At 37.5% G+C, this 15,062-nt stretch overlaps 1 protein-coding gene across 2 annotated transcripts in view; it reads right to left on the bottom strand.

Moving 5' to 3' along the window:
• LOC127627362 (serine/threonine-protein kinase N2-like) overlaps nucleotides 1–13,240 on the bottom strand; it is a 34,830-nt gene extending 21,590 nt beyond the window's left edge. Inside the window, exons 1-5 of one of the 2 annotated variants that reach the window (XM_052103704.1) lie at nucleotides 13,013–13,240; nucleotides 11,645–11,921; nucleotides 11,293–11,447; nucleotides 7,370–7,499; nucleotides 5,805–5,956 (exon numbers count right to left, since the gene is read on the bottom strand). In XM_052103704.1, coding sequence (XP_051959664.1) covers nucleotides 5,805–5,956; nucleotides 7,370–7,499; nucleotides 11,293–11,447; nucleotides 11,645–11,921; nucleotides 13,013–13,033 — 735 coding nt within the window. In that variant the 5' untranslated portion in view covers nucleotides 13,034–13,240. Of the gene's footprint in view, nucleotides 1–5,804; nucleotides 5,957–7,369; nucleotides 7,500–8,011; nucleotides 8,420–11,292; nucleotides 11,448–11,644; nucleotides 11,922–13,012 lie in introns of those variants that run through there. The other variant, XM_052103710.1, reaches the window with a different exon arrangement.
• Between the last annotated feature and the right edge of the window lie 1,822 nt (nucleotides 13,241–15,062).

Raw genomic sequence — 15,062 nt, 5'->3', positions numbered from 1 at the left:
CAACAGAATAAAATAAAATTTTATACGCTGCTGAGTTGTGCTATTTTTAGAACAGGCCTGCGGGCGACTCATGTGGTCTTTGGGGGCGACCTGGTGCCCGCGGGCACCGTGTTGGTGACCCCTGGTCCAGAGGAATGCAGATCCTTCCTTATTTGGAGGACTGGCTGCTTTGTGCCACCTCAAGGCATCAAGCGGTCCATGATACCAGACTGCTTTTAGACCATGTGCATAAACTGGGTCTCAATGTAAACGAGACAAAGAGTTGCCTGATTCCGGTGCAGTCTGGACTATCGTGGATTGTCTGCCACTCTGTCACATGCTCAGGCAATATTCTGCAGCTCCTTGCTCATTTCCAGCTGGGAACGATGTTGCCATACAGTGTGTTAATTCAGCTTATGGGGATGCTGACTACCGCCACTTCTGTGACTCCACTGAGCTTGCTCCACCTCTTCAGAGGTGGAACAACAGTTTGCGGTTGAACTGCATCAGATATAGTCATCAGTTGATTGTTTTTTCCCACCGTTGATTTCATGCATTGACACAATGGAATCGCTGGGAGTTTTTAATGACAGGTGTACCCCTAGGGATCATTCATTCTCATTAGGTAGTGGTCACAGCCGATACATCCCTTTGGGGGTGGGGTGCAACATGGAATCACATGGGTGTCTGTTGCCCTTGGTCTCCAGATGAGTCCACGGACTACATCAACCTCCTGGAGTTACGTGTGGTTGTCCTAGCCCTGCAATATTTCTTCTAATAACACCTCGACGGTATTCCACCTGAACAATCAGGGTGGCACGAAGTTACTCAAGTCCTTCCATCTCACTCACAAGATTCTCACCTGGTCTCTTCCCAGACTAGCATCACTGAGGGCGGTTTACCTTCCGGGGTCGAGCAATCAGGTAGCAGATGCTCTCTTGAGGGATCTTCTGCATCCGAACAATGGAGGCTTCACCCAGATGTAGTGCAGCGCATATGGCATCAGTTTGGCGAAGCAGAAATTGATCTTTTCGCATCAGAGGTGACCACCCATTGTCGCTTGTAGTTTCCGAGGACAGAGACATCCAGTCTGTTAGGGGAGGATGCGCAGTCTCATCAATGGCCGAACTGCCTACTTTATGCATTTCCTCCTATTCCCCTGTTGTGGGAGACATAACACAGGATCTCCCTACGCAACCACAGGGTGCTTCTTGTAAGCACCCTGATGGCTAGCCAGGCCTTGGTTTCCCATACTTCTGAGACTATTGGTGGGCAGACCATGGTAACTTCACTCCGGAAGGATCTGATATCGCCGATGGATGGGGGTGTCCTGTGCGAGTATTGAGGTGTTATGTGGATGCTACCATTGATCCTAGACAGATCAGCCATTTGTTTGCTATGCCAAGCAGAGATCATCACATTGGATTATGGAGGTGATCACTCTGACATACAAGAAATGCATTTTGTTCTGATTTATTTTCATCTGTTTTGGATTTTTCATTTTTAACAAATTTTTACTTGTAATAAGTCAACTATGTGCACAAACAATTGCAATATGTCAATATTTTTTTATTCAAACATTGGATACATTCAGGATAGTGTAAACTCTCAAAAGTTCTAATGGCAAAAATACAAATTCAAAAATGCTTGGAAGGGCCCTTTCGCTTTTGTTGGAGGACAAAGAATCAAACTTCACACGAAGTTAAATAAAAACTGATGATTCTTCCTGACATAACTAATGTTTTTTTTTTTTCTTTTCTTTTCTCTGGATCTTCCATAATATGTTATTGTGGAATGACAGTCTGAAGAGTTAATGTTCTCATCTAGAGGACAAAAGAACATGTCTACTATCCATGTCCATATGCTCACGTATTTGATAACTAGCTCATTTTTGTTAGCCTTAAATACCTCTCTGTTCTAGGTGGTTTAATCATTAAGTGTTGAGCTTCTAAGCTCTTCTTTATCTGTTCTCTATTTGTATATCCCTTTTCTCATTCTATTTTTTTTTACACCTTTTAATGCATGATTTTAAGTTTATTATTTCTTTAAACACTTGTAGCTTTAGAGATCTTACTAAAAGGAAACCTTCATTTTTGTACTGCAAAAGAAGTAATGCTGACTTAGTTCTACTACAGGAGACACACTCTTGTGAGAATTATAAAGTTTTGGTAATCTCAATGGTGTGACAATGCATATTTTAGTCACAGATCCAATCACTCTGCTGCCGTTCTCACTTTAACAAGTTTAAAGGTAATGTAATAGAATCTACAACTTCTACAGAAGGAAGAGGAGTTGTTCTTGTTACTAAACTAGATAATGTTATATTCATTATTTGCACTGTATACGGCCACAACTCAACAGCCGCTAATAAATCTCTTTTCAATTTATTATCTAAGAGAAATGAAGATTTAAAAAGTAAATATAATATATAATACCAGTCAAATATAATAATATATTTGACTGATAGATTTCCCCCAAAGTATGGCCAAAATAACTCCATTATAGCCAACTTTTGTGCTCACCTCCAAATTACTGATGTATGGTGCTACTTCCATCCAGAGTTAAAAGGAATACAACTTCGAGCAATAAAGGCACAAACTAGTAAATTGAGAATCAATCTTTTTTTTAATATCCTACTACTGTAAACTTAATAATACTTTATTAAAATATACTTTTATTTATTGACCATGTTAAGTTATTATCTAATCAAATATTTATTTAAAAAGTAAATCTGCCTCACACAGCAATAATTGTGAATATTTAAAATTTTAAGTCAGATCTTTAAAGATTACAAGATCTAAAGAACTAAAACATAAAATAATTAATAAAGAAACGTCACTACAGTGTATGATAGGCAATCTAATTAACAAAAGATCAGAAGCATAAATCATCCAATTAAAGGCTATGCAATTAGAATTAGACCAATTATACACTGGAATCGTTAAAGGAGTCTTCATAATTTCAAGAGCTAAATGGATTGAGGAAGGCAAAAGTTACTTCTTCTCTATAGAAAAAATTTATTTTAAAAGGAAAAACATTTTTTGCAGATTAATAATCATGTATCATGAAATAGAAGAATTTGTTACCAATTTTTATTAAAAATTATAGTGCCCCAAATTACAAGCAAACCATTGCGAGTAAAATCAATGAAAAAAGTCAAATCTCCTTTACAGAATTATTAATTTATACAGTTTTGGGAAGTCATAGAGCAACCTTTTTTTGTAATGCTACAGGAATGCTTGGAAAGTGGTGATATGACCTCTACCATGAAACAAGGACTGATTTCTCTCATTCCTAAACCAGACAAAGATATTTCACTAATTGATAACTGGTGTACTATCAGTCTTCTGTATTTAGATTACGAGCTGAGTGCTACAGAGTATTCCAAGAGATAAAAACATTATTTACATCAAGTCAGAAATAAAACACAAATGGGCTTTATGAAAGGGCGACACGCAAGCTGTAATATTCGACTTTATCTGGATTTACAGACTATATGGAGGAAATTAAGTCTGATGCAGTAATTGTATTTATTGATTTTTACAAAGCCTTTGACACGGTAGAACATTTTTTTCAATTCTGAAGAAGCTGACATTTTTTTGGTTGGCAAATTAAAAAGTGTCATGGTGGGCTCGAAATACTAAAATCTGATGATATTAATAACATATTTAAAGTGAATTGGTTGAAAAGATGCCTGCTCTGTAGTGAATCCTTGTGGTACTTTATTCCCATTACTCCTTTCTGATTAGTGTAACTATACAACTGGTAAATTACCTATTAAATGGGCCCAGTTTCACCAGCAAACACTACAAGCATGGAAGTTGACAGTCACAATTTCTCCCCGCATAAAACTATCCTCTGGAATAATAGCTTTGTTATGATTCAAATATTTGTTTTTTATAATATTAAGAATATTAAAATATTTAAAAAATATTAAGATATAACAAACCATTTATGGAGAAAAATGAGTATAATTTTTGTTATAGATTTTTTCAGCAGCAATGGTGATCTGTTATTATAGGCAGAAATTATGAAGATATAAAAGCTTCCTATTGTCTTTAAAGAATATAATTATGTTATTAAGGCTATTCTGTTGGTTGTAAAGCATTTGATGAAAAGTTATGAAGGGGGAAAAAACAGCTCCCCCAAATCTGTTTAGGAGTTTCTTTACTGAGTAAAACCAGTAATAAAAAATTCATTCGTCAGGTATTACACACTCGAGTTTCTATTTCCCCAAGAGGAAAATTTGACTCAAACTCCTTCATTAGCAACTTACATTGGTTTTGGTTTGTTACCTTATAAATATTGTATGTCTAATAAGGTCAAAGAAGTGCATTTTAAAATCTTGCACAAGATTTAGCCTTGTAACAAACCTTTGTCAAAATACTCAGATGTGAATAACTTGTGTACCTTGTGTGAAAACAAAAGTGAACGTCTTGCTCATATGTTCTTCTTTCGAGATATTATATCTGCATTTTGGCATGATTTAAGTTTCCTTTGTTGTTTCTCCACATTTTAATTTTATTTATGCTTTTTATATCAAAAGACATTTGTTATTTTGCAAACAAAAATAGATCTCTGGAAAACACTGCTAATTCTCTTATTCTTGTTAAACAGAAATGACATAAAAATACAACCTAAATTTGCAGAGCAAATGCGATACATTTGCAATAAAAAAATTATAGCCTATCTTACTTGTTATGATGAGATCTTCCCTGACTCCTGAAGATGTATTTTTTTGTTCATTTTTCATTTCCTTTTTTTGTTTGTTTATCTCTAATTTTATTTACTTATTGTGCATTGTTAATTTATTGATTTTACTCTTTTTATACAAGTGATGTATACATGTAATATCTGTGAAGCTTTAAAAAATAAATAAATAAGTGAAAAAAACAATTCGAATACATATTTGACTCATATTCCGAGTCCCGATCATTATCATGTTTTTGTACATGTAACAAAAACATAGCTAACAACATTGTCAAAATGTTTTATTATTCAAAAATATTTTCCAGGACATTTAGGTATTTTTCTAATTTTCCATGGCTACTAAACTGAATTGCAAAATTCCAGGTTTTTCAGGATGAGTGGGAACCCTGTAAAAGTAATCCATAAGACTCCAGTGGTTAAATCCATATCTTCAGAAGTGTTATAATAGGTGTGGGTGAGAAACAGATAAAAATGTAATTACATTTTTGTTCGAAATTCTACTCCCAGCCCAGTAGAGGGTGTATGCAAGAAGAATGTGAATCACCAAAAACACAAGAAGATGAATGTGAAAGTTAAAGTGGAGATTGACTGAGCAGGAGAATTTATAGCAAAAAATGGTCATTAACCAAGTCAAGAATGCTTGACTGACATAAAAGGTGAACCTCAGGGAAAAAAATACAATAATTAAAATAACCCCTTGAAAGTCTTGATTTCTTTTAACAAAGTAAAAATTCTATTCAACTTATATATAACCTGCATAAATATACATACAAGCATAATTAAATAAAGCAGCTAATCCCTTTACAGTTCCATTGTGGAGTGAGTTTATTCAGGACAATTCCCATTTGACATAACAGAACACAGCATTTCTCATAATACATGTTTGCTATAAGAAGGTGACTGTTGGGAGTAATAGAAAGAGATGGGTCAATAGCTGCTTCAAGAGCACCTTAATCTAATTTGATTTATATTTAACTAATTGGGAATCATTCACAAATTACCATGGAGCACCCTATAGTTCCCTGACGCTTTAAAACTCTGAATAGGTCCCAAACCACTCTTGCATCTCAATGTGTTTCATGCTTGTCTGTCATTAGACAGATGGGAGCACTTACCTCAGCTAAAGCACGTCTGTCCTGCACTTTGTGTACACCCAGCTGCTTGACCACGTTTTTGGCACCTTCTGCTACAGCTGCTTCGATCCTCAGATGGTGCCTGAGCTCCTCCATACGCAGCTCAAGGGGACTAATTGTCTCAGAGGGGCGACCTGCAAAAAAACTGACATTAGCATCAACACAAACTAAGTAGATGGGCTGCACGATTATAGCAAAAATCGTAATTGTCGATTATTGCTCTTGATATTGTAATCACAAATATTAATGTCGATTAAAATATTAAAATACCGTGACGTCACAAATTAAGCAACCGTGTGGTTCTTCGGAGTAGCAGATTACAATGGTGGATATGAGCTGCGCTCCAGTTTCTTTTAAGCATCTTTTAAGCATTTTATTGTATTTTATATTGGAACAATGTTTGTTAAGGTAAGGCAAATAAAAAATATTTTAAATTGATATCTATAGTATAGAATACATTTAATAATTGCTAAACTACTGCTTAAATTATTAGTCCACGTACAGTAAATAATATGGCATATTCAATATTCAAACTTATTAACAGCTGATTTAAATTGACCAAGTTACTCTGTTCAGTAAGCCCTTAGGTGGCTAGACAGGGGACCATTCATCCCGTTAGATCAGGGGTGCCCACACTTTTTTGTGTGATGATCTACTTTTAAATGGACCAACTCAATAAGACCTACCAACTAAAAAAAACACAGTTTCATTTAAAATAAGAAAATGCTTGTTGGGACTACTGCATGTATCCCTACATGGAATTCATCTTCTAATTAATAAAAAAATATATAATAATGTTCAATGTTGATATCATTCAGTTTTAAAACTAAACCCTTAACACCTACAGCACAATAGATTACAATAGCCAGGGCATTTACCTTATTCTGATGATTTGCACTGAATGGAATCAGACAGTTTTGCCTAATCCGGGCAGTAGCATCGCAATTTCGCGCTCTGTTCTCAGAAGTCCTTGGAGCGTATGCGCAAACCTAGTTGCCATGGCAACTGAATAAACAAAACCTCGCCTGGTCAATATTTACTCGTCAAGTGCAAGTCAGACAGAAACGAAAAGGAGGAAAGACATTATATTTATTTTTATAAAAATTTAACGAAAGTACATTTACATTTTGTGCGATCTACCAGCATTGCATTTGCGATCGACTGGTAGATCGCGATCAACGTATTGGGCACCCCTGCGTTAGATCTTCAATGGTGATCTTGATCATGCAAGATCATCGTTAGATAATTTTTGGCCTCAATGGTTGCACTTTGGAAATTAAAAACTGTCATTTGCGATTCGTGAAAATTTTAAATCTACCAATACCAACTGCGCAGCAAATGGATCTTATTAGAGCAGACGCGATAAGAATGACAGTTATTCCTGAAATATGCTATTCATGCTATGGTACTCAAAGAAGTTCACCCCCACTATATTTTTAAAGGTGGAATGTGCGAAGACTGCCAAAGTTCTGAACTATAGAAATCAACAGTTATCAAGGTATCCTACATGTTCTTCTTCCTCAAAGAAGCTAAAGATTTTTGCATACTCTCTGGCTGTGTGGTCTCTCGCTCTCCCTCTCTGGCCTGGGTGACTTTGACGATCTGCATGCGGAGCAGCTCGATTTTCGTCCTGCTATCCTGCAGCATCTGCTGGGCGGTGGACAACATCTTCCGATCCTGGGGAGAGAAAACGAAGATGATGGAGTGATACTGAGAAGGTGCCATTAGGAGATTAAAGAGCGAAGACATAGCCAGGGGAGAGAAAGATATAGGGAGTCAGGGACACTGAGAGAAAAATTTTCAACACTAGCGTAAGCAAAATTCTCCAAATAAGAGGAAATCCCATGAAGACCAACAGGTCAATAGCACAGCAGTGTTCATTAAACTATTCTCTACTAATCAGGAAAACCAGACAGGAATACACCACAACCAAATATACTAACACAAACAACATCAACTTCCACCCTGGAACTAAATGAGTCATAACATTAGAATCAGAGTAGCACAAGAGCAGGTATAACTTGAAGCACAGTAGCTAACATTATGCAACTGAAAGAGACACTAAATGATTGTGACAACCGAACACGTGCCCTCAAAGAGACTTTAAAACTCCAAGAGCAAACAATACAGCAAACATGTAATCTGCAGATAAGAGCCACTTGGAAGGTAAAGGGAACAGGAAACCATACCGTCCATAGTGCTCTCCCCTTCTCGATGCAGCTTAAGAGGTCATCTGTCATGTTTAATGAACTTTCAGATAGCTATATGACATCGCCTTGTTCTTTTTTTTTTACCCCATCAGACATCCCCTCCTGATGTGTTATTCTCTCTGTCCTCAGACCTGTTCATGCTGATTTGTTTTCCGACACTGCACTTCACACATTGCTGATCAAGCATCAGCCACTGAGAAGCCATCCCAATCTTCCTTCTTACTGTTGTACTGTCCTTGCATCCCACTTACTCGTTCGCTACTCCCCTCTCCTTCTCACATTTGTTCATTCTCCCTCTCTCTCTCTGTGTTTATAGATCTCCTTCCACAGGAGTTAGCTACTTCTATGTCTCTGCTGCTGCCTTGCTGGCCCAAACCCGAATACTTCAGCATTGGTCGGAGCAAAGTCACATGGGCTGCTGCTGTCACCAGGCCCAGGACAGGAGAATCCGAATCAGTACAAAGCATTTCCTCTTCAAACCACACACTCAAAAGGGGTGATACTTGAGTGCATTTGTCTGCAAGTGCATGCATGCATGCGTGTGTGTGTGTGTGTGTGTGTGTGTGTGTGTGTGTGTGTGTGTGTGTGTGAGATCGGGGCACAGTACTCAAGCTGTCTGAATCCAGCACAGGCATAAATCACAGAGAAGCCAGCACACTGTGTTCTCAGGCAGACAGCAGAATTATCAGAGCACTGTCTGATAGAACCACATAAGCTATGAGAATAAGCGCTAATAAGCTACCTAGAGGTCATTGTACTGCCACTCTAAAAGGGTTTTAAAGGAGGGGAGTTGCACAAATGTCATGGGGACCTGAGGGGGAGGGGACTTGGGCCATTCTCTGTGTGTGTTATCATCCTTTATAGTCTTTGACAGCAACCCAAACTGATTTAAGTTAATGTCCAATTCTGCACATGCTGGACATGAACAAGATTCTCCTTAGTCTCGGACCCACAGCATCTGATGTGTATAGCATACAAAACTGGAAAAAGCCTTCTCAATCAACTCTGGTTCGATGGAACTTCAGCAACTTGATGCACACAAGACGTTTTATCAGTCCGCCAGAAAGCCGTGTTGTGTTCACAAAAACACAACATGTGGGGTGGGGGGGGGTCATGTGTCAAGACTGAACAATTTCTGATGTTTGGAATCAATCTGCAGGGGTTTATGATCATGCATACAAATGGCTCAATTTACTGGCAATGAGTACTTTATAAGTTAAATTAAATTTCACATTTTCATTGCAAATATCACGTCAGTAATGCTATAACTGCCCCTTTACAATCTATATATTAGCTGCTTTTAACATGTCAGCAACGTTGACAATGGTACGCAGACATTTTTTATCCAACCATTTCTAAGCTTCCATTTCCTGGGATTAATTCAAATAAACATGAATAAAATCCTGATGGTGAAAATCAGTAGCCTCTGACTCGGGATTCTCAACTATATAATGCATGACTTAGAAGCAGCTGTGGCACCATCCAAGGGAATGTTGAATGCACTTGTTTGGATGAAAAGTGCTTATCAAGAATGCACAGGACAGGGCATTCTTGAGAAGATATTACAATTCAATGAGATATATATTGGTGCGCCGATCCGATATTCAGTATCGGTATTATTCCGATACTGGCCAAAATCACTGAATCGGATATTGTAGGAGTGGGGGGAGTATATTCCGATCCGATACGATACGATCACGGACTTAGTCCTAAACTGTCGCTTAACACCTGAGCAACATGCCGTGAAGACAGATGAGCAGCATACGTCATGCAGGGTTGCCAGGTTTTCACAACAAAATCCTGCGCATTTGCTGCTCAAAATTAGCACAATCGTGTTTCAGGAGGAGGAAAAACTCAGACTTGGCAACAATGGCGTCACGTGAACAGTAGCTAGAACTTGAGTGATAGATAGGTGAGACCTGTCAGCACTATCATCATGTCAGCTGTTTTAAGCTCAATGAAGAAAAAAAAAAAGCAGGGTGCAATTTATGCAATGCAAGAGTTTCGATAGAGAAACTTCAACATAACGAACTTGATTAAACACTTGCAAAAGCATCACGGAAAGGAGTATACTGAATTTACCCAGGCAACAAGTGCCAAGAAGAAAAGTGTGCCGCAGCAACAAACATTGCTGGAAACAATTCAGAAGCATGAAAAACTCCCCCCAAACAGCAACAAAGCAAAGTTGATAACGGAGAAAGTGACTGACTTTATTGTGCTGGATGACCAACCCCTTTCTGTTGTTGAGAATATGAGTTTGACGCATAATTTGGAGCCTCACTACATGATGCCAAACCGGCATTTCATCTCCGACACGGCTGTCCCAAATAAGTACAAGCAAGTGTGTGAATTAATTTAGAAATGTTTAAAGAGTGTTGCCATGATTAGCTTCACAACTGACATCTGGAGCTCAGACGTGTGTCCTATGTCATTACTAAGCCAGACTCCACAGTGGATAGACTCAAGCTTTAATTTGCAAAAAGCAGTGCTGCATGCTAAACACTTTCGTGGAAACACTTTTGTTTACATTGCAAGAATCTTTTCATACTGGAATTTTATACTGTTTTATACAGTTCAAATATTGTACTGTGTTCTACTGTACATTTTATAATGGAGATACTATTATTATTTATGTTTTTATTTTTTTTATTTAAGTTATGGTTTACAATAGAGGTATGACTACGTTGAGTTACATCCAGTATTTGACTGGAATTATAATTCTTTAAATTTGCACTTTAAATTTGATTTTGAATGTTTGAATTGTGCTGACTAATTAAAAATGCTGCAACAAGTTCTGTTTGGAAAATGTAAATAAAAATGAAGCGGCAGTATTGCACAACGGAGTCATGTTGTGGGCTACTTTATTTCTTCCTTTAGGGGAGTAGAACGTTTGTTGCACTGTTTGATCATGATGATTTTTAGATGGATAGGTTAAGCATAGTGCATTCTCCTGACAAATGTGTTATTAACAGCTTAATTGTTTAAGAGGGATTAAAAGATGGTATTGTATCGATATCGGTAGATACTCGGTTTGTGGTATCGGAATCGGTATCGGACGTGAAAAAGTGGTATCAATCCACCCCTAGATATAAAAACACCCCCCACTCTCCCTCTAAAAATTTTTTAACAGATTTACACAATTCATATGGGCCACATTTTTATGTCTGAATAACCACAATTCCACATTAATCTGAAAAAATCACATCCCTGTAAATTGCACAAAGACATTATACAATAGGGACTGTAGAGGAGCACCTCACCTTGACAGAACTGTTGGTATAAGTCTGGATGATGTTTTCAGCCCCTTGTTTCACTTTGAGCTCCATGGTAAGCTGTTTCTTCAAGGTATGGACATGGCTGGCCAGGGGTGATGTGGTCTCTTCCCAGTGACATGGGTCTGGAGAGGTAGCATCATCTGAGAATGCAAGAGAGGAGGTTGTCACAGATTTATTACAGAACAAAACAGCCAATAATCAAAGTGAATTAAATTCTGTACTATATAAAGACACCAAGCATGCATATAAAAACATTTTCATTTAAAAAATCTCCTTTAACCGAGGTTTTGAGCACACCATGTCAAATCAAAGCATCACCACATCCTCCCGCTCTCACCTGTCACAGTTTCTTTCTGTGTGGACATAGCACGGGCGTTCATTTCCTGGAGTTCCCAGTGGAGCTGCTCCAGCTTGCGGCTGGAGGCTCGAAGCTGACCATCGACTTCGGCCGCACTCTTACGGTTGGTCACCGCCCGTCGCAGCCGCTCAGCTGCCTCTTTGATTTTCAGTTCCCGCTGGATCTCCTGCCGGAGAAGTGCAATTGCATCCTCTACACGCTGCTGGTACTCAGGGTCCATGAGGTCGCCTTTGGCCAGACCCCGAAGACAGCTTTTCTATGGTGTTTAAGTGCAAGGACAATGAGCAAGAGCAACAATGTTGGAAAAACAAATCAACAGGTCTATTTCACAACATTTTGACATTGGTTCATTAGTTCAACTAAGGCAAGCATCTGAGCCACTGTTAATAAAAAGTTAAGTATATAAATAAATAATTTAATCATAACCCAATAATCCATTAGGCAAAGCAGTGTGAACATGATAATATTTGCATAGTTCTAAACTAGACTTACAATGAGCAAGCCAATGATATGATCTGAAATGTGCATAGCAACTGGAGCAGTTGGTTCCACCATAAATGCTGATCCAGATGACTCAGAAAATAGAGGTTAAACAGTTTAATGACACTGACAGTTGGTTGCTTTCTGTGACAGTTGTTGAACGTTGATAAATGACATGACAATAATTTCTACTTCATTTAGCAGAGAAGTGTTGACAGACTCATTTCTGTAAAAGCATTCATATTTCAGAGATTAGTTTTCACTCTATGACACATAGAGGGCAGAGTTTTTACATATTTTTCCATTCTTGTTACACCATGATACAACAAACAGCCAGACACATATAAAAATAAAGAAACTGTAATAAACCACTGCTATATCATGATCCTTTCAACCAAGCCGAATACCGAATATCAAATTAATCTACCTTAAATATTATGGTACAAAACGTCTAAAGTTTGGATTCCCCCAAAGCATCATTTAAGCATCTGTGGTGAACGACAAGAGAAAGGCAAGCCCTGTCAAACCCGTTCAACCTGAAAATCTTAAGACTAATATTTAGTTTTTTAGGCAGGACCCACAACACTATTAGTGGTACCAGTATCAAGCAAACATTAGGCATGTATCGTGCCATTGATCACATCATGTTTTGTTGGATTATTCTGTTTATTAGATATCTTTTAATCGGTACTAGTTTATCCACTAATCAAGTGAAATGAAAACGTGTTTGAAAGTTAACATAGCCCGGCTGCTTTGTCAAGCAATGGCCAACAGCACGTACTTCTTCAAACAGTACTTCTCTGTTTTTCAGTACTCTCCCTGACGAGTTAAAATGTAACCACGGTTTGAAATGATTATTTTCCTTACCTGTAGCGTTACATCCGACATCGTGAAATACAGTCCCACCACGAGCAGAGACTGATGTTCAAACTAACAGAATCCTCGCTCGCGTTCTTATATTATCTAGATTTCCAACTGAATATGAGAGGATAGACAATGACACATTTAACTGGGGCAAAAGTTGTGTGTTGTATCGTAGAAAGGCGGAGGAAAATATGGAGGAAGAACAAGTATCCGACTGTCAACTGCCGGTAGGTTTTCGTATGGAAGTTTTCTTAGCCTTCCCATTTCCTGAGGTTTGAAAAACCCTTCGCCGCCTCCTTTTTCAATGATTGGCTAACATCGCTGTCACTCACAAGGGTTTGACTGGTGTCATTTGTCGTAGACCAATAAACAAGTAATACAAATAATAAATAATCCCAGAAATGTTTGTTGCTAAATCGAGTTTATTGTCATTTCTGAATATTCATCAATATTCAGGCTTTAAATAAAAACCCAAATACATAAAATAGATAATTTAAGAGATTAATGATAATGGAAGAATAGCATCCGATGGGCAGTATAGGCCTACATAGTAGTGTATAGTATGAATAGTATTAGAAAGTATACATAATGAATATAGACATTTTTCACACTGGGATTTGGGACTCGAAAGTAAATGTTTGAAGAGTAAACTTCGACAGCGGTGAATGGGAGATCGCAGGAAACAGTCATTTCACTTCTCTATTTGCTCCAAAACCAAAAGAAAAAAATCCACTCTTACGTTTGAATGACTTAACAGAATAATAATTAAAAAAAAAATATGGAGAGAGTGGTGGATGAATATAGTAAAATGGGAGAAGATGCCAAATGTACTGTCACTCTCTGAGCAGCTGTAATAGAAACCCCCTCTCAGCTATGGTAATTCTTTTTTTTGTTTGTTTTACTAATTCCAGGGTAGGCTAATATAACACAAAGAATAATGTTATGCATGTACACTCAATATTTAAAAATGTATATATATATATATATATATATATATATATATATATATATATATATATATATATAAAGATTGCGAGATTTACGCTGCTAAATAAGGCGGAAACGCGTCAACAGTCTGAAAATGTTTTATTATACCAGTCATGTGAATGAGCCAGAATACAGAAGTTGTCTATACTGAGTCTGCCAGGAAACCTTCCACGCTTGTTACACTTTTAAGGAGTCATTACTCCTAAACTTAAAGGGATAGTTTGCCCAAAAATCAATTATCTCATAATTTACTCCCCCCTCATGCCATCCTAGTTGTCTATGGCCTTGTCGCAAAACAGGTGTTGTGCCTAATTCCGACTGCCCGTCTGAAAAATCCACTCCCTTTAGCGTGCACGAGCGCAGTAACCCGTGTTTCCACTAGATGGCAGTACAAACGTGGGAATTTCGTCTTCACCCAACCCATCCGATGATGACAAGTTATACATTTTCCAGTAGATGGCAGCACAGACTCAGACATTTAGTTCAATGGATTTTAAACGTAATTTCCGTTCGTCCCTTATTGAAACGGTTATCTGTGTTTTTCTACACAATTCCTGTATCAAGTCGATTCTAGGTCTCTTTTGTTGATATGAAAGTTATTTCACTAGCCTAGAGGTAGATTTTACACTAAGGTGTCACATGCTTTACAAAAGAAAATTAGTTTGTCAGCCTGAAACATTCAACTCTCGTAATGTTACGATGTTGTCCAAATGAACACATACGTGTATTTAATTAACATGATAATTGAATAATTTTACGGCTATTATATCTAAAACACTTGTTAAAATTTTAAATATAGTATGTAGTAAAGTTCTGTAATTGCCTCTTGGTGGAAATAAATAATAGAGCCTAGCTTTATTTCCACTGCACCTTTCAGCATTGAAGGAAAACGTTTTTAACACATTAATAAGAGAAATCTACACAAATGAATAACAAAAACAATGTAAACACACATGGATGCATATATAGTGAATATTAAGACATATTATATATATATTCAAGGGGGCATTAAATGGGCAGGGTCATTGTTACCCACCTGCCTGATTTCTGCCTCCATCATTCTGCA

This window comes from Xyrauchen texanus, chromosome 3 (genome assembly GCF_025860055.1).
Source record: "Xyrauchen texanus isolate HMW12.3.18 chromosome 3, RBS_HiC_50CHRs, whole genome shotgun sequence".
In the NCBI taxonomy this organism is placed as follows: domain Eukaryota; kingdom Metazoa; phylum Chordata; class Actinopteri; order Cypriniformes; family Catostomidae; genus Xyrauchen; species Xyrauchen texanus.
The sequence above is the reverse complement of the archived record's forward strand: the minus strand, read 5'-3'. Positions and strand labels throughout refer to the sequence as shown.